Below are 21,523 nucleotides of genomic sequence, written 5' to 3'. Positions count from 1 at the left end.
TCTGTCCTTGGAGCTGCCAGGCTCTCACAGACATAGGGGAAGTTTCTGTCAGCTTCTCACGGAAGCCACCCTTGTAGCACCTTGACTACCAAAACTTGGCCCTGCACACCCAATACAGGATGTTTTTGAGTATTCTGACCAGTAGAATCAACTTTGCAGAGTTCTGCCTGTGGTTTGCTTTCCATTGTTTGTCTCCTGTCCTCCTGAGTGCTGTTGGGAGCAGCTGATGGTTTTCTTCCTGACAAAAATACAAAGGATCACTAAGTACCAGAGACATTAAAGGCCTAACCTGTCCATGCTTTTGAAACAGCAGCTGAATTTCATTCTCATTACAAGACAGTGTCAAATAAAGAATCAACTGGGTGACAAGCCTTAACTCAAGGTTAGGAAACAGCTTTGGGCATTAATTACATAAATCACACATGCATTTTGGGTATTTAATTATATTCAACCCTAGAGACTGACACGGAACTTATCATATTGCTTGTTCTCTAATTTCTGCTGTCCCTCACCACAGTTGCAGTTTTCGGCACTAATGCTCTTGAATCATCTTGGGCTTAAGGGTGACAGGTCAAAACATTCCTCAGCAAATGAAAATAAAGCTGGTCCTTCACTTCTAGCCTGCTACCACCATCACCAGCTGGGCAGAGTGCCAGCAGAAGCACATCCTGCTGGGGTCCCATCTGGCTTGGGAAAGCTCCACAGTGTCAGCCAGGAGGCAGAGGGGCCGAAGATGTGGGAGGGAGCTGCTCTTCTGCTGCTGAATTCTGTAAATCCTGCCAAGTGTCGACTATTTCCCCACAGATGAGCAGGGTTGAAGAGTCTGAAGGGGAAAATTCATTCTTCAACTGTGAGAGTTCACATGTGCTTCTGAGGGTGTCAAGCAGGCTCATTTATTTTTTTAAGCACAATCAGTATGGACTTTCCCATCACTGGGAGCTAGGTGATGCAGGCATAAGTAAACACAGCAAAACCCAGCAAGATGTGAAGGAATGCAGCTCTGATCTGTTAGGCAGAGAATACTGCTTCCTGTGTCCCATGGAGCTGAGTGAGTGGTAGAAGGCCAGGGGTTGAGGCTCTCTGATCATTTTAATTGTCCTTCTCCACATCTCCCCTGCCTCCCCTGCCCCTGACCTGCACAGGCCAGGACTCTGCACAGTATTCAAGGTACTGGCACACCTGTATCTCCTGCAGGCAGGTGAAGTACTGTCTGCCTATTGCTTTGTTTCTTGAGGATTCCCGTTTGTCTTGGCTTTTTTTTGCTGCCTGAGATCTGGGCAGATTCCACAAACAGCTTGATCCAGTAACATGACTGTCAGTGCAGCCTAGGCTAAAACTTTTGACTTTATACCAGAAGGCAAAAAGGCACTTGGACCAATCTATACCTACCTCTTGAGGTGGCTCTGAGAGGCTACAATGTGGATAGCAGCTGGAATTCTTAAAAAAATTCCTTTTTCAACAGGGAATGTAATAGGATGTGCTGGTTGGGACCACCAGCCAATCTACATCATGTCTCTTTGGGAAGAAATTGATCTTTGCGTGAGCCTTCTTATGTTGATACAGGAGCAAAAACAAGAACAGGTCTGTTTCCTTGAGCCTCTGCTGGCTGCTCTCCATGCTACAGCAGCCTTGTCTGAGGGGAGACAGATCCCTGACAATATCCCAGAGACTCAGCCCATACCCAGCCCATGCAGTTTGCATCTGCTGCTGAGGTTTTCAGTCCCACATGGCTGAACTTTTTACTGGTATTAGTCCTGTCAGATCCCCCATGCTGGGATGCCTTTCTGTTACTGTACCTTCTTCAAGGCAAGCAGGTTGAATTGGAGGACACTGTCCAGTTCTTAAAGATATTAGCAGTGATGGAGCTGATCTGATGTGCTGGATGGGAGGGAAGAACTCAGAGAGCTTCACTTCTAATACAGTTGTCTTGGTGTATTTAAGTACCTTAGCAGTAACTTTGCTGTCTGGACACAACACTGAAAATTGGCTTTTCCTCACTGTTGATGGAAGTGTGGTAGAGCAGATGGTAAATCCAGATATTAATTCCTGTCCTTGGCCTTCCCTAGACTTTGTTTGCTCTGCAGAAAGCTGCTGTGTGATGCTGGAGCTGACATGCTGGCCTTTTTGCAGAGAATCAAAGGCTCTTAAATGAATTCTTGAGATGAAGTAGAAAATGATCTCTTATGCCCATCATTCCAATCCAATGAGACAGTTTCTTCCAGAGCTGCTGTTCTCTTTTCGTACAAAATTATATAATTTAGAAAATGAATTGTATAAAACTCTCTTGATAGCTGTGCTGAACAGTCTGTTCAGATACAAGTGTTTATTTTCAAAACCTTTCAACGTACTCAGTATCCAAATGACCAAGCATTTCCTGGAATTGTACCCAGATATATGATCTGGTAGATGTGCTCTGAACATGCCCCTGTATCAGTGCAAACACGACTGCAGCTCCCAGTCCCCTTTAATCAAGGTCTGCAAAGTGGCTGTTGGGTAATGCTGTGTTTCAAGAGCTATTCCCTGTCCCTTGTTTGTCCCTTCCACTTGAAAGGGAAGCTGTTGCTGGCAGGACCGCTGGGATGGGTAATGCTGTCATGGTGGCTGGATATGGGTGTTTGTGCTGGTTGAGGCACAGTGTGAGCAGCAAAGGCTGCAACTCTCAAGTGCAGGGTTCTAGGAAATGCAGGAGAAAGCTCTGGAAAAGAGGATGATGTTTGCAGCTGGTAAATGCCAGCAGAGCAGGGCCCCTGGCTGGAAATCCCAGAGGACTGTCTGCCCGCCTGCCTGCCAGGGGTCACATGACTGGCTCATGTTGGCTCTGCTGAATACCAGCAGCTGAATCCCACTGGGCTCTGGCACCTTGCCTGGGCATGGAAAAACATCCACACTGTCCTCTCCTTGCTGTGCTTGAGAGCCGCTGCTGCAGCCTGAGTGGGGCACGACCTGGGGAGAGGGAGAGTCCTGCCTCAGCCTCCCAGCCACCTGGCAGGGCAGGGGAGAAGTAGGGCAGCCTTTTCTGCTGGCCTTGGGTCATAGCAGCCCTTCTCCTTGCGCAGGGCAGGCAAACAGCCTGACCTGGCTTCCTGCTGGAGGCTGCAAGCCACCAGGAACAGCTCACAGAGCAGATTTCCAGCCCCACCCCATCTGTGGATAAGTGCAGACAAGCTGAATTCTGGTCTGATTGTAGCTTTCTGTGCTGCCCTGTCCCAAGCACAGACACAATGGTCTGTAGCCAGATGAGGTTTGTGTTGTATCACCTTCCCTACAACAATGTCCAGGGCCTGAGGTTCATGAATACCTGTTCTCACTTAAAAACACTCCTGTGATTAAACCTTATGTTTAAACGCTGTCCTCAGCTTAAGACTTGACTTCAAACAAGTTTATGATGCAAAACCTAAAGAAGTTGTGGGTATCCAGAACCCATGAATGCGTTAGCTCTGACTCTGCTGTTGTGGTTACGTCTTTCAGGACTATCCTACTGAGCGTAATCTCTTTGCTTAATGAGCCCAACACATTCTCCCCAGCCAATGTGGATGCGTCAGTCATGTTCAGGAAATGGAGGGACAGTAAAGGAAAAGACAAGGAGTACGCCGAAATCATAAGGTAAGCTTTGCCAGTTGTGATGCTGGGCTACCAGCATTCTGCTTTGAATCCTATCATACAGGCTGCTTCCAGAATTTGCTGAAACCGGCTTCTCACAGCAGAATGTAATTTAGAAATTAATTTCAGTGTTTTATTCAAAGTCCATGCTTCAGGTCCCTCCAGAATTTTCAGCACACAGAAGCAGTGCAGACTTCTGGGGCAGGAAGATTGGGCTGATTTGTCTTTAAGTTGTTCTTTTTTCAGACTAATCTGTCATGATGCTCTGCAAAACCTATTGGCTACTAGTAAATCCCAGTCTAAGTCTCTGCTTTTCTTTAAGCCCTGCATTGCTTGGGATGTGATGCAAACTGACTGCATGCTACTAATTTCTGTGCTTAATGCATGCATGAATCTTAATCTTGTCCCTCCAATTCAAAGGAGCACCAGCAGGATTTGTCAAGGGCTTGCAGAGCTGGGTTGGATTAGCTGGAGCCACAGCTCAGTCCTGCCCTTGGAGAAGTCCATGGTTCATCAGGAGCTGCAGGGGGATGATGTGAGCGTGGGCCAGGGCTGCTGTGGAGGGACAGCCCAGCCTGGAGCAGGACTGCTGGCAGGAGGCCACATCTGCATTGTCTCTGCCAGCTGGGCAGGCAGGATGTGACCCTGGGTGGGGCCAGTGGGGCTCTGCCTGTGCAGAGAATCCTCCAGCTCCCTCGGATCCAGCAGGGCTGGGTGCACTCCACGCAGGGAATGGCAGACTGACAGGTCCTGGGTGTGTGAGGGGACAGGCTGCCATCTGCTCCTCCTGCTTGGATGCAGCAGCCACACCTGGCTCTGGGTCATGGAAAACACTTGGCTCCTGTGGGCCCCAGGCTGTGTCCTGGGCTGCTGCCATGAGCTCCAGCTGCTCTGACCCTCCAGTGGGAGCTGAGAGCTGCGAAAGGCTTTTGGGAATTGCAGTTTTGAGCATTCTGTGGGAGAGCAGTCAGCGGCAGAGTCAATAAATCACCCTAGGAAATCCCTGACCGTCCCTGCAGTAGCGAATGGAATTTGCTTTGGCCTCTGGCAGGTCTCTAGTGCAGAGCCTGTGGAATAGCTGATTTCATGAGAGCGTGTGTGCTGCAAACCCCCTTGGCGTGCTCCCAGGCCTGAGGCTGCAGGAACCAAATCTGTTTCCCAATCTGCTTCCAAATCTGTTTTTGTGGTGTGTCCTGCAAACCTCAGCTCCCTTCCCCAGCTGCCAAGAGGGCAGGGCAGGGCCTGGAGGTGGGGAGTTGAGCCACACTGCTGCCAGTACATGGCCTTGCTCATGTTGCTGTGTCCTCCTCCCCACAGGAAACAGGTTTTGGCTACCAAAGCTGAGGCAGAGAAGGATGGTGTGAAGGTCCCCACTACACTGGCAGAGTACTGCATCAAAACTAAAGTGCCTTCCAATGACAACAGTTCAGATTTGCTTTACGACGACTTGTACGACGACGACATTGATGATGAAGACGAGGAGGAGGAGGATGCCGACTGTTACGATGATGATGATTCTGGCAACGAGGAGTCGTGACCTGCTCCCTCTATGCCCCTGTACTGCCCTGCCGACTCAGGCCAGAAGGGAGCAGCGGTAACCTAGCAGCAGTCCAGCAAAAAAGTGGGGGGGAGGGGTGTCAAAAAAAAACAAAACAAAACAAAAAAAAAAAACCCAACACAAAACTTTGTCTCCTGCTGTCTCCTGTTGTATGGATCTGTTCGCTCCTTTTTTATGGACCTCTTAGAGACCCTCCACAGAATGTCTGAATTCTTGCATTCTTAACCCTTTCATCACTGTATTATGATTTCTTTTTTTAAAAGAAATTCCCTTTTTCACTTCTACAAAATGCTCACAGTGAAACAGGTTTGCTTGTGTTTTTTTAAAAAAGAAACTCCCCTTTTCACTTCTCTATGAAATGCTCACAGCAAAACAGGTTTGCTCGTGTTTAGATTCTTGAATTAAATACAGTCTTGCATTGAGATGTTTAATGTATTTAAAGCTGGAACAAACCCATTGGAAGCCGGGTTTTTGGGAGCTCAAAGTGCTGCATTTACTGGGAAGAAAAAAAAATCCCCACAAAGCAAATTGCCAAGGTTTAGCTGCTCCATTTACAATAATAGCGTGTGTACATTCGTTTAGCCTTGTGGTGGTGGCTTTTCCTTTATAAGGTGTGGGGCGGAGAGTGTTAAAGCTACTGTGTGTTGAGCTTGATGGGATGTCACTGAAAGGTACAGTATTCCTTTTCAGCCTACTAAGTTAGGAAATAGCTGGGCCCTGGAGCCCCAGAGGGCACAATCAGCTTTGTCTCTGGAAAAGGCTTGTGATATGAACCTAAAATAAACACTTAACACTTCACATCTGTACAACTGAGCCCTGGGTTGCTTTTTTTTTTTTTTTTTTTTTATTTTTTTTTTTTTTTTTCCCCAGACTAGGATAGGGTTGAAAAAGTTCAGTTTAGCCATTCTGCTGCGATCTGCTGCCAGCTGCCCCTCTGGAGGGAGGACAGCACATGTGCATGCTGCTGCCCAGAGGGCCACCATTCGTGCTGGACTTACTTTTGGCAGTGGGGCAGAGCAGCAGCCTCCTGCCCGTGCTGGCTGGCAGCCCTTGCTTCCTGCAGCCCCAGCCCTGTGCATCTGGAGCTGCCTCCTTCACTTGTGTAGGTCACCTGCAGGCAGGTGCTGCTCTGTGCAGCCCAGTAAAAACACCTGACCTGCACCTGCTTAGACGTAGGTTTGTCTGCACAGAAAAGGTAATTAACTATATGGGAAATAAAAAGGTTTATGATTTCAAAAAAGACAATCCAAGTGATATAGTGTGAGATCCTAGCTCTCTGATGATGTCTGGAATTCTGCCCACTTTTCATAGGCATTGACTTCCATTCTAATTCTCTACCTAAACATGGAAGCTGAAGTTATGGGGGTTTCAGCTACGCTCAGAAGAGCTCCTAAAAGAGGGGAATTCTGTTTGTTCTCCTCCAGCACTTGCATTTTTATGGAGGCCAATTCTTTACTGTGGTTTTTCAGCAGGGTGGTAAGAGGCAGCAATGACTAGATTTTTTTTTTAAGAGAAGTACTTTGCATGCATTTCCCAGAGGAATCCAGAGAAGAGCCCGCGGTTCCGGCAGAGTTCGGAGCTGGCCGTGGCATGTCCAGTCTGTTCGTGTGTCTGTGTGTCTGTGCAGCGGCGGGCAGTGCTGGGCTCTCCCTGCCTGACTCCCTGGGGAGCAGCCAGCCCCAGGGCAGAGCAGGCCAGCAGCAGGTTCTGACAGGCTCTCAGCAGTGTGCTTCAGCTGATGCCCCGAGCTCAGCCTCCCGCATGTTTTTGGGAGTCCTCGGCAGAGCTTAGGGCGCTCCGTCGTGGGCAGGGGGATCCTGCATGTTTCTGGCCCAGACCCCTCTTCCTCAGGCGCTCGGCTCCCCCCGTGCAGCGTGCTGCCTCCGGTGCCCCGAGTTCCCGTCCCGCAGGATCCCTGGATCGGCAGCCGGGCCTGGCGGCCCCGGGAGCAGTTCGGAGGTGCTGGCCCTGCTTGGGCGGGACCCTCGGTCCCCACAGGTACAGAGGCATCACCCTGACCAGAGCCTGCGCTTCCCCGCCGTGTGTCTCAGGGTTTTCCATGGTACGTCCCCAGCTGCGGTCCCTCGGGGTGCTTCGGTGGGAACAGCCTTTGTTCGGGATCCGCTCCGTGGCTGCGTCCCGGGACAAGGCTGAGCAAAAGCTCCGGGGGCGCTGCCCGGACGGGAAGGAGAGGAAGACCCTGGGGGCTCCGCATGAGGCGAGCGAAGCAGATCTGTTCCCAAAGTGTTACTGGGCTGGGGTTTGCAGGGACAGTCCCTGCCCGGCCGTGCATCCCTCTGCCCGAGCGGCGATTCCTTGTGCCCGGCGCTCCCTCGGCCGCCTGCCTTCCTGCTTGCATGTTACCTGGGAAGGCAGCTGCACCCTCCTGCGTGGGGCACCCCCGCTTCACAGCAGCCCTGCGAGGGCAGCGCCAGGGCTGGCAAATGGGCCCCTGATGCTCCCGGCTGCAGGGCTGGACTCGGGGCCGCGCCAGGGCAGGGGAGCCAACCTCCAACTTGCAGGCGGCTGTGGGGGGTGAAGGAGCAGAGTGTAGCAACACTGGCTTTGCTGATGACTTGGTTGGAAATGAGGATACTGCATCTTTCAGGATTTCCCTTGTACTTTTGACCGTCTTCACTGTATACTCTCCAGTGACTTGTATTTCCAAGCTTGGTGTTGTAAGATGCATTATTATGACTCTTCTGTTACCCTTTTTTAATGACAAAAAAGCAACCTCTTTTGAGAGCTCCGACATTAACCAGACTAATTTCTCTTCCCCACTGTCCTGTGCAGTGTCATTGCTTGTTGACTTGCTGGTTTCCTTTTTTTGAAATACAACTGAAGTATGAGGGGATTTTTTTGAAACTATTTAAGAGATATTGCAGAAAAATGTTTACCTGCTCTGTGTATTCTGGGTTTTTCTTAACCCCTTTTCTCCTGTTTCAGTCAATATTAGCGTTTACATTTGCAGCTACATGTCCCTTCAAATGCAGTTTTCAACCATTCTGAAACCAGCAGGGTACACTAGGTTTCTTAGTAGTTTTCTTAGCTGAACTCCCAGATCTTTTCCTTTTTTTCTTCAGTATAATTTACCAGAAAGAATTAACTGATGCATTTTTGTGTTGTCTTCTCCTTCAGTAGTTATATTTTGTCTTTTCTGCACATCTGTCTACTAATAAAAATGTGAAATGAAAACATCTCTGTGCTGTTACTTTCATGTTTGAGCTGGTTGCATTGCATGGGTTCCTCAAAGCTTTGAATAACAGCTGTTCACGAGCTCATTGCTCCTGTGGTATCAGTGGACATATTTATACACCAATATCTATAAATTTATTGCAAAATAATGCTGCAGTTTGACAGCTGCCTGCACCTAAGACTAAAGAACAAACTGATTTAGAGGACTTTGGCAAAAGGCCAGACCTTTGCTGTTATATTTAGTCTCCCTAAGTAGGAAGGGGGAGACCAGTGAGAAGGTGGTCTGTGGATTCATGTGACTGGAGCAGGGATGCAGGACTCGGGCCAGAGCTCCTGGTGCCCTGGCAGGGCAGGAGCACGGAGCTCCTGAAGGGGTTGGACAGGGTGGAGGAGGAGTTTGACCGCTGGGCCAGGGAGCAGCTTTGGCAGAGAAATTTAGGTCACGGCTGCCAGCCCTCCTGAGTGCCAGACCTGCTGGTGCTGCACTGTTCCCTGCAGGCTCGGGAGGGGAGCAGGGTGTTTGCAGTGCCCGGCTGCTGCAGTCGAGCTAAAATTAGTGGGACAAATGTCAGGGAGTTGCACTGGCTGCACTTGATATCGATGGCAGCACAGCAACTGCTGAGTCAAATGTGGCTGGAACCCAAGTGCTTCTGCTGCACAGCTGAGCTGGAGGGAGGGTGATGGCATTTTGGAGCTGCCTTCCCAAAGCAATCTCCAATCTGTGGAAAGGGACCGGGAGGGATGGTGCTGTCTGGGATCTGGGCTGCTTGTATCTCCTGCCTGACCCTACAGCACTGGGCTGCTCAGAGCTGCCAGCAGCTGCTTCCTCCAGCACCAGCGTGGGACCAAAGGCAGGGCAAGGCCTCCAGCCCACCCTGCCCTGGCTAAGTCTGGAGGGGCAGCAGAGGGGGGTTTTCTTCTTTTCTCCTTGGTGGCCAAGCACAGCCGGGCAACCTTGCCTCTACCATCAGCGTAACAGGGCTTAGAGACTGAAATTGCTGCAGGCAAATCCTGCCAAAGTGACAATGTGGGGGAAGGGAGAAACATTTTGTTGAGTCTCAAAAGGAGGAGAGGAGCCTGCCTGTGGCTGTGTGGGCAGGACCCCAGAGCAGCGAGGAAGGTGTGGGACCCGAGGCTCAGGGGCTGCTGGGGGCTGGCACCATCTCTCCCCTGTTGCCTTTCCCCAGCTCCAGCCTCTTCTGGACTGTGACACGCATGCAAGAACCGAACTACACCTGCGGGGCAGCACTGGATGTCTGTAAACAAGACCTGGAGAGTGAAGGCAGCTCTGGGGCAGTCTGTGTTTTGAAGAAGCTGAATGAGGTGCTGCTGCTGTGAGGGCTCAGCTACTGGTGCAGTCTTGTACAAACTGATGGGCCCCAGCCTGCAGAAACATTTTTGCCCTCCTTGACATTCAGGCCCCAAAGCTGTTGGCAGTGGGACAGCAGCTGAAAAGGGCTTGGAGCAGCTGCTGGAGTTCAACCAGTGTCAAAACCTGAGCCGGGGCAGGGGAATGCCATTGTAGTTCTGCTGCTCAGAGCCTGGGGTAGGCCTAGGTGACAACTGGGTCTCACAGGGCCAGCTGAGAAAGAAAAATGGTTCTCAGGGTAGAAATAGATTTCTTTTTTCTTGTGGATACTAAGAGAATAAAAGCTCCTTGCCTGTTGTGTGCTTCACATTTACCCACTTCCTCTGCTGCATGGGGTCAGGGTGATCAGAAGGGTAAGTCTGGGCAGGAGCCTTCCCTCTCAGGAGTTCTCACACCCCTTCCCTTCCTCCCATGGACCTCGTGAGCAAAGTGTGAGGGCAGAGCTACAGCTGCGCTCTGTCCTTACCAATCCCAGCTGCTCACAGGGACTCGGAGCACCACCCCAGGAGAACCAAAGGCAGAACAGGCTGCTCAGGGGAGCAGGGAGGGTGTAGCCCCAGATCCCATCCCTGCTGTGGGTGCCTGAGAGCTCTCAGCACACAGGTGAACTCACTGTTGTCAGACCCACCTGCTGCTCTTGCCCTCCCAGCCTGGCTGCTGTTGCAGGAGCAGGCAGAAAGGGACAGGCTGTAAAAATAAAACTGCTCCTGGAGCCTTTGAAAATGCAGACAAACGCCAGAGGTATGATCAGATATTTATTAGGTGGAGGAAGGGCTATAAAGAAACGAAACTCCTAGAACATTCACTGCACTGGTGCAGGACAAGAAGGACCAGGAGTTGCCTCCAAGGTTTTTGTTTTAAAAAAAGTGGGGAGGGACAGATGAAGTTTCCATCCAGTAGCTCTGGCTGTCCTGGGAAGGTGGCTCAGGGCAAGAAGAGGTACAAGACACAGCTTATACTTTTATTTAAGAAACCGCTACATAGTTTTTGCCTCTAATGATGCAAAGAAGGTTCCAGGACACACTGAGCCATCCAAAGTCTCTTGCTAGAGAAAAACACCACCAACAAAAAACCCCTACACAAACAAAAACCAAAACCCTGTCCTTTTTATTATTATTATTATTAAAAAATTGAAAAATTAAAAGTTGAGACTGCAGCTCAAGGCCACAGTGATGAAACTGCCCACAAGAGCTTGTCTTCCACAGCAAGAGGGCGGGAGGGAGGAAATGAAAGAAAGGGGAAGGCCCACAGAACTTTTTTTTTTTTCTTTCTTTTATTTTCCCCCTCTAAAATAACAGGTATATTGGGGGTCGGGGGGTACAATCAAACCAACAGAACACATCTTGATTTAGGTTTTTGGATGGGCAGGTCTCCTTATTTGTCTGAATTTAGAACTGCATTAAATAAATGGGCTCCAGCTCCAAAAAAAAGGGCGCAGTTTGTCTGACAGAGTTACAAAACTCACAGAACTTAAAATACAAAACAAAGAACGATGCCCTGGTGCAGATGGAAAATGAATAATTAGTTTTGCTACAAAGAAAATAAAAGAGGCTGCAAGATGCAGAAAACCACATTTAGGCTCTATTACATTTACAAATACATACATAAATATATTACATATAACAGCAACTCAAAGAGGAAGCAGGCGAGTCACACAGAGCTGGCTGGCTGGCTGCAGTTCTCCCTGCACAGACATTTGGCTGAGCAGTTACTTTTCCCAATAATTCCAAGAATGAGCTTCAGCTTTTATTTTCTTTTTTCTCTTTTCTTTTGTTTTCTCTTTCTTTTTTTTTTTTTTTTTCTTCCTCCTCTCCTTTCATTCTCTCCCCCCTCCCCAGTTTCGGGTTTAGTTTGTCCAGTATGGAGAAGTGCCATAGGCGGTTTTGGTAGCCTGAGACTTTTGCTGCATGGTGCTGGGTTGGTTGCGTTGGCCAGATCCACCCTAGAAAAGGGAAACAAAGGAGACAGGAGCATCAGCTGCCACAGCACCAGCATTCCCAGGAAGACAAGCCCACCCCAGCATCACCAGGGACAGCCCTGACACCCAGCAGTGCAGCAGTGCTCCCCCCTGAACAGATCTGCTTCTGCCCTGCACCATCTCTGCATCCCATAGTCCAGGCCAAGCATCCATGGGCACACCAAGCAGGAGCTGGGGATTCACCATCCCACTGCCTCCCAAGCACAACAGGCTCAAGCACAAGGGAAGTGAGAAGCAGGGCCAGGCACAGCAAAGGAGCTTTCCCAAGGTGAGCCAGACAAGGATGTGACACATTTGGAGCACAGATTCGTGTCCCATTACTGGACTCTAAAGCTGAGCACTGTTTTTTTCAGGGAACATTTAGTGCTAGGAAAGTAAACACATGTGCAGGTGAAACCGAATCAGAGCTGACATGCAACCTGCAGGGGATGCTCGATTTCCCCCCAGAATCACAGCACAAGGGCTCACATCCTGTCCTCCTGCCCCCCTGACAGGGGACAGCAGCACCTGCCTTGGCTTCACACCCCACAGCAGGATGGGCTCTTCACACAGTCACAGCCTGGCTGAGGATGGTAGGGATCTGTCCAGGTATCTTGTCCAACTCCTTTGCTCAAGCAGGATCACCTAAGAGCCAGCTGCTCAGCATCATTCCCAGACAACTTCAAGGATGGAGACTCCACCAGCTTCCTGGGCAGTGCTTGGTCACCATCCCAGCAAAAACATTTTCTCTGATATTCAGAGGGAACTTCTTGTGTTCCAGTTTGTGCCCCCTGTTCCTGTCACTGGAAAGAACCTGGCTCCATCCCCTTTACATCTGCCCTTTCTGCACATTGCTGAGATCCCCTCTCAGTGCTCTCCAGGCTGACCTGTCCCAGCTCCCCCAGCCTTTCCTCACAGGAGACAGCATCCAGCCCCTCCATCAGTCCTTCCCTGGGCACTCTGGGCTCCCACACATCCATGTCTGTCCCACAGTGGGGAGCCAAGCACTGGACACGATGCTGCAGGTGTGGCCTCACCAGGGCTGAGCAGAGGGCAGGGACCACCTCCCCTCACCTGCTGGCAATGCTGAGCCTGCTGCAGCTCAGGATCCCATTGTCCTTTTCTGCTGGAAGGGCACATGGCTGGATCATGGTCAGTTTGTGCTCACCAGGCCCCCCAGGGCCTTTTCTGCAGAGCTGCTTTCCAGCAGGTGGTTCCTGACCTATATTGGTGCACAGGCCTGCTTTCTCCCCAGGGACAGAAATGGCATTTCCCCTTGCTGAGCTTCAGCTTCCCTCCCCAAGCTGGTCAACAGCCACTGCTGCCAAGGCTGAGCAAAGCAAGCAGCAGAAGGAAACAAACACCCCAAGACCCGGCTGGGAAGCGGAGCTGCCCTCAGGCACACTAAAGATGATGAAGGGGCTGACTCACCTGCCCATCTTGCTGAAGGTGGTGATGCAGCATCTGGGAATGAGGCTGCTGATGGGCAGGGAGGATGTGGAGAAACGGGGCTGGAGCATAGCCCGGGGCAGCACCAGGGTTGAGGGGCCCAGTGGATCCGAGAGCAGAGGGCAGGCTGAAGGGAGGCGGAGTGCCAGCATGGAATCCCTGCTTGTCAAACGTCTGCACAGGGGGCAATGGGCACAGTGTCAGACACTGCTGTTAGCAGACACAGCGAGAGCAGAACAAGAGTGGCCCAAACACACATCACCTGAACCTTTCACCTACCCCACGAGGAAGCCAAGTCACACTGAACACCTGCAAGCACACCAGAGGATGAGTTTCAGCTCCTGTTCTCACCCATATTTCTGCACTAATGGCTCTTGAAATTTTTATTGTCACAGACTTTGTGGGTTTTTTTCCCTGACTTCTTTCCATTCAGAGGGACATGGGATCACAGCAGCTGCCTAATCAGTCCTTCCTCCAGTGAGTGGTCTCAGCCTAGAATTACTCAACCTATCCAGGGCAGCCCAACAAAAACACAGGAAGCTGCAGTAATATTTTCCTCCTGCTGGCCAAAGCTTGACCCCAAAGCATGGAGCCGACAGCTGGCTTCCTACCTGTAAGCATGGATGGCAGCCAGACACCTATTTCCCCTGCTGAGGGTGCAGGGAGGAGCAAAGAGGAGCTGGACATAAGCCCACTGCACAGCACAGCTTGTCAAAGCACCTTCTGCTTTGCCTGGAAAGCTGCACACTGAGCAATGGCCATGGGAGAGCTTGGGACAGGGACCCTTGGGTGTCAGAGGTGGGCACTACTGCCTGTCCCTCTGATGGAAAGCAAACAGCCTCTCAACTCACCTGCTTTGGGGGCTATTTGGACTAAAAATGCTAACACCCATAAGTTCATTTGCACCCAGGACACTGCTGGCATGGTGTAGCGTGGGCAGTGTGCAGCACAGGAAGCACTGAGCCTCTGCCAGCAGCTGCTGTCAGGAGCTGACACCGCAGAAACAGTGGGACAGAGGATGAGGCTTCACTCCAGCAGCAAACAGAGCCAGCGTTAGAGATGCCGTGGCCTGCTGACCCTGAGCCTGGCCAGCCTGGGAGTAGGAGTCATCAGCCTTGGGCCCTGAGGGAGGAGGGTCCAACACTCCTCACCTGAGTCTTGTTATAGACTGAGCCACTGATATCAGGCACACCCGTGTTACTTGAGGTCACAGAAACACCTGGAAAACAGAAATACCACCAAAGGTGAGAATGTCACCCCACCAGCCAGCACAAGCCCAAGATTTGCTCCCAGCACCTCTGGCAGCCTCAGGGGATGCACTGCCCTGCTGGCTCTCCATGATATCAGACCCACAGCACCCCAGAGAGAAACAGAAGAAAGGACTCAGCTTCTTGTTCCCACTGCAAAAGCCCACTGGGATAAATCACAGGTCCACACCCAGCCATTAACACTTGGATTCCAATGCACTTCACCAGGCAGCAGTCGGCTGCACTGACCACTCACTGAAGTCCACTAAAAGCCAGCATTCCCCTAGGATCAGAGGTGCATTTGGCTCTGTTGCAGCATTCAAGAGCTTTCCAGTAGTGCCCTGAGTGATGAGACTCAGCATCTCCTACACATCTGAGCCCCTGTCCTTTCACATCCTACAGAAGAGTGAAGTCTGCAGGGCTCCTCTGCCCTGACAGAATCAGCATCACTGCCTCAGAAACGTTTATTCACAGTTTTACAGAGGGTGGCTCTGATAATTCCATTTGGATCAGAATAAAGCCAGTGGTTGCTCTGTTCGGTCAATCAGAGATCTGGGCTCAAGGGTACTGCTCTAAGCTTTTGTAACCCTCCTTGGACACTGCTGGATTGCTTGGACACTTCCTGGGTTGTTTCTCCACCGAAAAGAGTGTGACCACCTGGTGTTTCAAATGCCCAGCAACTGCTTGGTACTTGCTAGAGAATGAGGATGAACCATATAGTGCTAAGTAGCCCAGTATATACTTCTCAGATCTAACCAGCATGTACCAAATAAAGCTTTTGTATGAGCTGCATAAATTCTTCAGCCTTTATAGTCACAAAGGAAACATTTCCAAGCACGACATGATGTTATGAGTGTGTACAGGCAGCAGCTAGACAGCCCAGAGATGTGTGAAGTGCCCTGCTCCTCTCCAACACGTGGGTGTCTCAGGTGCCTACCAAGAAACTTAGAATTTAGCTATGATTCGGCAGAGAATCATTTCAACAACAGCACTGAACTGCTCAAGTTTCAAAATCACAGCACTGTTGAAGGATCACTATACTCTGCAGCAAAGAAAGCTCTGGCTTAGGAAGCAGCTTACCATTTCTCCCATGTGTAATTGGACCAAGCTGTGCATCAGCCACACAAGTTTTTATATAAAGCTCAGCCATGAGGTTCAGAAGGAACAACTGGGCCATTAGAAAAGCATTTTGTGTATGGGAGATGGAGGAACAGCTTGGATCACGACCCTGTTTAGCACAGGCTGCTGTGTTGACTGGAAGATTGCCCTACTAAATCCCACTCCAGAGGAACCTCCAGTCTCAAAGCGTTACCTTTCCCAGGTCCAGTGCCAGCAGATTTGTTTTGTGCTTGAGATGAGCCACTGTAGCCTCCTTTGCTGTAATCTCCAGCTGCTGTTCCCTGCGTTAAGTCGTCGTAGCCTGCACAAGGGGTGCACAGGGAGGGCGTCAGGGCACGCTCGCGGTGCCGCGCGCTCGCGGGGCAGCGGGGCTGAGCCTTACCTGCACTGTAGCCGTGCTGGCTGTAGCCACTCGCCTGCTGAAAGGGAGTTGAGGCCGTGTTGAGGTTGACTCCGTGCTGTTTAGCAGATGCTGGAGGTACCTGGACAAAGGATGGGAACGAGAAGTGCTGTCAGCTGGAACACAAGCTCCCTCTGCCATCTAGTGGGGAAGGCACCTTCCACCTCGTGTCGGGAATTCAGTCTGGAGTTGGGAGGACTGGGATGGTATGAGACTGCTTACAGCAGTAACTTGCTATAGTGGATTTGTGTCACAGGATTTATCCTAGAGCTCTCCCTCAGAATAGATTGTGTATCTCTTTCGTGTGCTGAATGTAAACAACAAATTTTTACCCACAAACATGAGAACAACCACAGAATCAAATCAACTACAAACATCAATTTCTGCCTGAGGCTATTCATAAAATACTAGCCTACAGGGCCCTAAACAGCCTCACCTACCCTTCTGCCTGGAGCAGCACCTCTTCCCAAATAATCTCCTTCCTCCTGGGACTTCCAGCCCTTCTCTCTGACTTAATGGGGTGTCCTCCATCCAGGCTCTCTCAGTTCACTGACTCAGCTTCGGGTCCCCCCTTGACTCTCCAGGGACTAGTAAGGGCTTTCAGAAACAGCAAGCCCACAAAATGCAGCTGTCAGCTATTTACAGAAACTTGCACAGGGGTCCATGAGCTCTGGCCTTTTAAATCTTTTGTTTTCTTCTGGGTGAGATTGCAGCTATTTTCTCACATTGAATGTTTTTGGAGATCTCCTGCAGACTGGGGAAGCTGACTCTACTCCATTCTAATGAGAATCCACCTAAATACTGACTCCAGCTCTGGAGTCCTCAGTATGAGGAAGCTGTGGACCTGTTGGAGCAGATCCAGAGGAAGTCACAAAGGTGATCAAGAGGATGAGCTCCTCTCTTCTATGAGGAAAGGCTGAGAGTTGGGGCTGTTCATCCTGGAGAAAAGAAGGCTCTGGAGGGACTTTACTACGACCTTTCTACACTTAAAGGAGGCTTATAGGAAAGATGGGAAAAACATTTCACAAGGCCCTGTAGTGACAGGACGAAGGGCAGGTGTTTTAAACTGAAAGGTGGTAGATTTACATATAAAGAAAATAGTCATCACCATAAGGGTGGTGTGGCACTGGCACAGGCTGCCTGGAGAAGATGTGGATGGCCAACATCCCTGGAAGTGTTCAAGGCCAAGTTGGATGGGGCTCTGAGCAACCTAGTCTGGTGAAGGTGTCCCTGCCCTCGGCAGGGGGATTGGAACAATATGGTCTTGGATGATACCTTCCAACCCAAACCTTCCTATAATTCCAAGACATGGAGTGTTTGGGCTGGAGAAAGCAAAACTGGAGAGGCATGCAGGGAGCGTTACAGCTGAGGCTGTCACACTTACAAACATGGTTGGCCCATACTGGAATGCACTGGGAACACCGGGCATCCCAGCATAGTAAGGGAGCCCGGTGTAGCTGTACCCTGGGGGCAGGGTCGGGTTGAGGAAGGGCTGCTGAGTCGTGTGGTGAGTCTGTGTCTGGTTCTGCTGTGGCTGGGCCAGCGTGGTTGCAGGAGCAGGAGAGGCAGTATCTCCACGGCCAAATTTTGTTACATCACCTGTGAAAGAAAGAACTGGTCAGAAAAGCTATCAAAGATACTGCAAAAGTGGAGAATTCAATGGACTTATGTCCTCTGAACAGAAGCAGACAACTACAGAACAGGGCACATCCTACACCTGAAAGCCTGCAGTTGTTTATGGAAAACCCTCACCCAGTCTCTGTTCCTGACAGCCACAGGAATTTTGCCTGTTTGTGGCACAGAACTCCGTGCCATGGCTACTCCACTGATAAAGAGAGATGCCAATACTCACCTATCTCACACGGTCTGAGCAGACTCATTACTATCAGATCATTGCAATAAAACGTGCTAAAAGCAGAAGCATGGTAAATAGCCAGAGAGCCAATGGTTGTTGGGTTAAAGTGTGACTCTCCTGGAGGTTAACCTGTTTAGCTAAGCTTTAGCTTATGGGCTGAAAGCAGGTTAGGATTTACAGGCAGTGATGGGCATATTTTTGCCAATGTCTGTTTATTTGTCAAGCATGACTAGTTAAGATGTCCAGTTCCTCACACCACCAAAGTTCTGAAGACAGTAGCTGAAGGCCAGGAAAGCAAGGCTTGCATCGTGGGCCACCTTATTGAAGAAGCAGGAAGGGAAATTCAGTTATTAACCCAAAAACAGCCTCCCAAGAGAAGTGATAATGAAGCAGAAAATTCACAAACACTCGTACTTCCTGGCAGCCTACAGAGCAGCATGTTCACATGTTTACCAAGGAGGTGACATACATCAAGCCCTTCTACCTCACTCCCAACCAGTATTCCTTTTTGCTGGTTACTAGAAAGTATGACAGCACTTAACACCATCATTATAGGAACTGCAATGCCTGTGGCTACAGTTTTAAGCTGTAATCAACTGGCAGTGGATGAAAACCACTGGTTGAAATCTGGGATGGCATTAATATCATCTTTGCACAATGATAGCTAAAGAGCAAGAGCAGGAACAAAGAAGGGCTTCTTTGACCACAGAAGGGAAAAGCAACTCCTCTCTGAGCAACAGCAGGATGACCTGCACTGAGAAACCAGCATATCTCACTTGCCATCGTCATCTTTAGCTAGCACTCACCTGAGTATGGGTTGTTAGCAAGGCTCCCATCTCTGCCTGTCAAGGTTGCAGGAGCCGGGAATGTAATTCCATAGTAATCCTTGGAAGAGACAACACCATTTATTAATAGTGGAAACTGGAACACAGCTGGACATATCTTATGAACTGCCTACCAGACAGAGAAGAAAATTCTAAAAGTAAGAACTAAAGGAGGCTTGACTGGAAGCTGACCTTACATTGTGCAGCAGGGCTGAAAATTTACCTGGATCCTCAAGCTAAAAATAAACCTACTTTATAGACACTTTTTGTGTTATACACAAATATTTAATCTCTTAATGGTAAGTTAAAGGCAATAACTAAGTGATTTCCCACACAGCTCCCAGCTCTGAACTGTCATCTTCCAGTGAGACTGCCTGAAAAAGAACTGAGCATTGTGAGTCAAAGGCCTGGGGTCAGGCCAGGACTGTAATCACAACATAGATGTAAGTCTAAGGGTTTTGCCCTTGTACCATGCCCCGGGTTCTAAAAGTGGAAATGTCAGCTACGAAAACAGCAAAAACATCAAAAGAGAGAGAAAACCAATTACTATTGGATGACTGGAAAATTTATTTAAACTACTTTACAGGAGATCTCAGGTCATAGTCTTCCAAGTGGGGTGTGTATCCCAACCCACTGGATTGCAGGAAGAAAATGGATTTTGTACCTTTCATAAATATAACCAAAGAGAATTTTAAAACAGTGTTTGTTTAACCTTTCTCTCCTTTTTACATTTTTATCTTTGTGTATGTCTTATAATAAATATATTAGTACAGGAGTATATGTATGTAATTCAGAAATAAAAATATACTGAAGGTGAGTGCTCACAATTTTTTTGCTGATAGGGTGCATAAAAAAGGTGGAAACCACTGTCTCAGATCATTCTTCTAAGTCTTCTACAAGAAGATAAGCAATACTAGACAACTTGCACTTTGAAATGACAGGACATGCTAGCAAAACCAAAGCAGTAATTTGACCTCAGTTAGGGAAAAAAAAGGCAAGAAATTTGCCGTTCTCTCTCTGCGTGAACTCCACCTGTGGGTCTGGTAATCTTTTTTTTCCTCCTAATTTTCATGTTCTACTCCTCACCACCTCCAATCCAGAAATAGATAATGCTTTAAGTAGTAATGTACCAATTTCCACACATTTTCAAATACTGAAAAATCCTCCTCTATCATACCCCTCTCTGCAAATGCCATAGTGCCTCAAATGTTTTCTCAGAGTGGACAGCAATCTCTGCCTTGCTCCACTTTTGTGCATCCCTTCCCTGAATCCTACACCTAATCCTCCATCACTGAACACAAAATAATGTGGCAAAGTTTTAATATTGTAGGTGCTTTCTGTAACTTGTAATGGTGCTATTATATGCCATCAACCTTTCCTTGCCTGGTAATTCCCCCCTTAGGAACGCCAGCATGAATCACTTGGCAAAACACAACTAAATTCACATTAGAAGTCTTAGCAGGTTATTAAAAAGTAGCACTCTCACAACCTTCTGATGAAAATGCCACAAAAAGAAGATCTAGAGAAGAGATGCAAACACAGTTCAGCTGATATGAACTGGCACACTAACATTTTCCCCCTATACGAAATGGACAAAATATAATCAAATCTGCATGAGAAGAGGGTGTAAGGGCAGCAGTTATTCTCACTCCACCTCGGGCAGGGGAAAACCACATCAGTACTGAATATCCTACTTGTCAATACACACATTCAAACTAAAAACTCATTAGAAAATACGAGTGCAAGGCAGTTATGTCTGCAGTTCATGCCTGCCCAAAGGAAAATATCAGGGAAGACACTCTGTTCTTCAAACGTCACAGATATCTCCTGACCTACAAAAGGAGAAGCTGCCTAAAACCAAAAGTGAAATATCAGAAATAGGCTCAAAAAGTGAGCAGAAAAGGATGAAAAAAGGGAAAGTGATGAGACAAAATAGATTTAAGTTCCACCCAGCAGCTCATTGGGTACCACACACACCAGCTGACACAATTGTAAGATCTTTGTAACAGATGAACAGAGAAGACAGCATATCCCAATGTAACATACACCAAAAGAACCCAAACAACAAAAAAATCCACAGTGAGACTTTATGGCAACAGTAGGCATATTACTCGAGTTAAATTTAAAAAAAAATCTCAGGAGAAAATCCCATCTTGCTTTTTCAGCAACCACGGGGATCTCCTGCTGCTGGAAGTTACACAGGAAGCAGTGACGACACACTTGGAACTTTGCCCACTTTCACTTTTCACATTAAGTGGACTGACACACGAAAGAGAAATATTCCCACCTATTCCTGCCCCTAGACGATCTAACACTGATACATTTTCACAAAGAATTCACAATACAATTTAAAAAAACCCCAAAATCCAGAAAGGACAAACATTGCATGAATAGTTGATGAAAAATCATTTGTGACATCTGTGTATTTATTTCTAATTACCAACATACTAAGGGTAATTAACTCTGGACACAGGGGTATGAGAGATGGCTCCAAAAATATCATGCAAGATTTTGCAGGGAGAGGAAAAACTCTTGCACTAGCAAAGCTGCAGGTACCACAGAAAAAATTAAAAAGTATTAAAATATATATACATATACACATATAAACAGAATTTTAAAAGACTGAGAGACTAACAATATTTGTCAATTAAAAATATAAGAAAAGAGTAATTAACATGAAAAATAAACATTATATATTAATAATATTAGAGCATGCGCTAAGAAAAAAAAAAGATGCTGGTACATAGAGAAATTTTTAAATAAACCCCCAAAAAGGGCAACACACAAAACAGATGAAAAGACAATCCTGAAACACATCCCCGGCACAGCCAGTCGGAAAACTTCTGCCACACTTTCGTCTCCTGTAATAGCTCAGTAACCAGGCTTCCGCCTGGCAGCAGCCCAGAGAAAGTGTCAGCTCCCGCTCTCACAGCAGCGTCCCCTCCTGGCC

General features: G+C 48.6%; 2 protein-coding genes across 4 annotated transcripts in view; one reads left to right on the top strand and one right to left on the bottom strand.

The window, feature by feature from the left end:
* UBE2R2 (ubiquitin conjugating enzyme E2 R2) overlaps positions 1-5,221 on the top strand; it is a 12,020-nt gene extending 6,799 nt beyond the window's left edge. Inside the window, exons 4-5 of the mRNA XM_014308638.2 lie at positions 3,469-3,603; positions 4,918-5,221. Coding sequence (XP_014164113.2) covers positions 3,469-3,603; positions 4,918-5,137 — 355 coding nt within the window. The 3' untranslated portion in view covers positions 5,138-5,221. The remainder of the gene's footprint in view (positions 1-3,468; positions 3,604-4,917) is intronic.
* A 6,207-nt stretch (positions 5,222-11,428) lies between these two features.
* UBAP2 (ubiquitin associated protein 2) overlaps positions 11,429-21,523 on the bottom strand; it is a 68,118-nt gene continuing 58,023 nt past the window's right edge. For all 3 annotated transcript variants that reach the window (XM_031060270.1, XM_031060271.1, XM_005424981.2), the window contains exons 21-27: positions 18,556-18,634; positions 17,279-17,493; positions 15,877-15,976; positions 15,688-15,795; positions 14,280-14,347; positions 13,111-13,302; positions 11,429-11,664 (exon numbers count right to left, since the gene is read on the bottom strand). In XM_031060270.1, coding sequence (XP_030916130.1) covers positions 11,569-11,664; positions 13,111-13,302; positions 14,280-14,347; positions 15,688-15,795; positions 15,877-15,976; positions 17,279-17,493; positions 18,556-18,634 — 858 coding nt within the window. In that variant the 3' untranslated portion in view covers positions 11,429-11,568. The remainder of the gene's footprint in view (positions 11,665-13,110; positions 13,303-14,279; positions 14,348-15,687; positions 15,796-15,876; positions 15,977-17,278; positions 17,494-18,555; positions 18,635-21,523) is intronic.

This window comes from Geospiza fortis, unplaced genomic scaffold, assembly GCF_000277835.1.
Source record: "Geospiza fortis unplaced genomic scaffold, GeoFor_1.0 scaffold49, whole genome shotgun sequence".
Lineage (NCBI taxonomy): Eukaryota > Metazoa > Chordata > Aves > Passeriformes > Thraupidae > Geospiza > Geospiza fortis.
The sequence above is the reverse complement of the archived record's forward strand: the minus strand, read 5'-3'. Positions and strand labels throughout refer to the sequence as shown.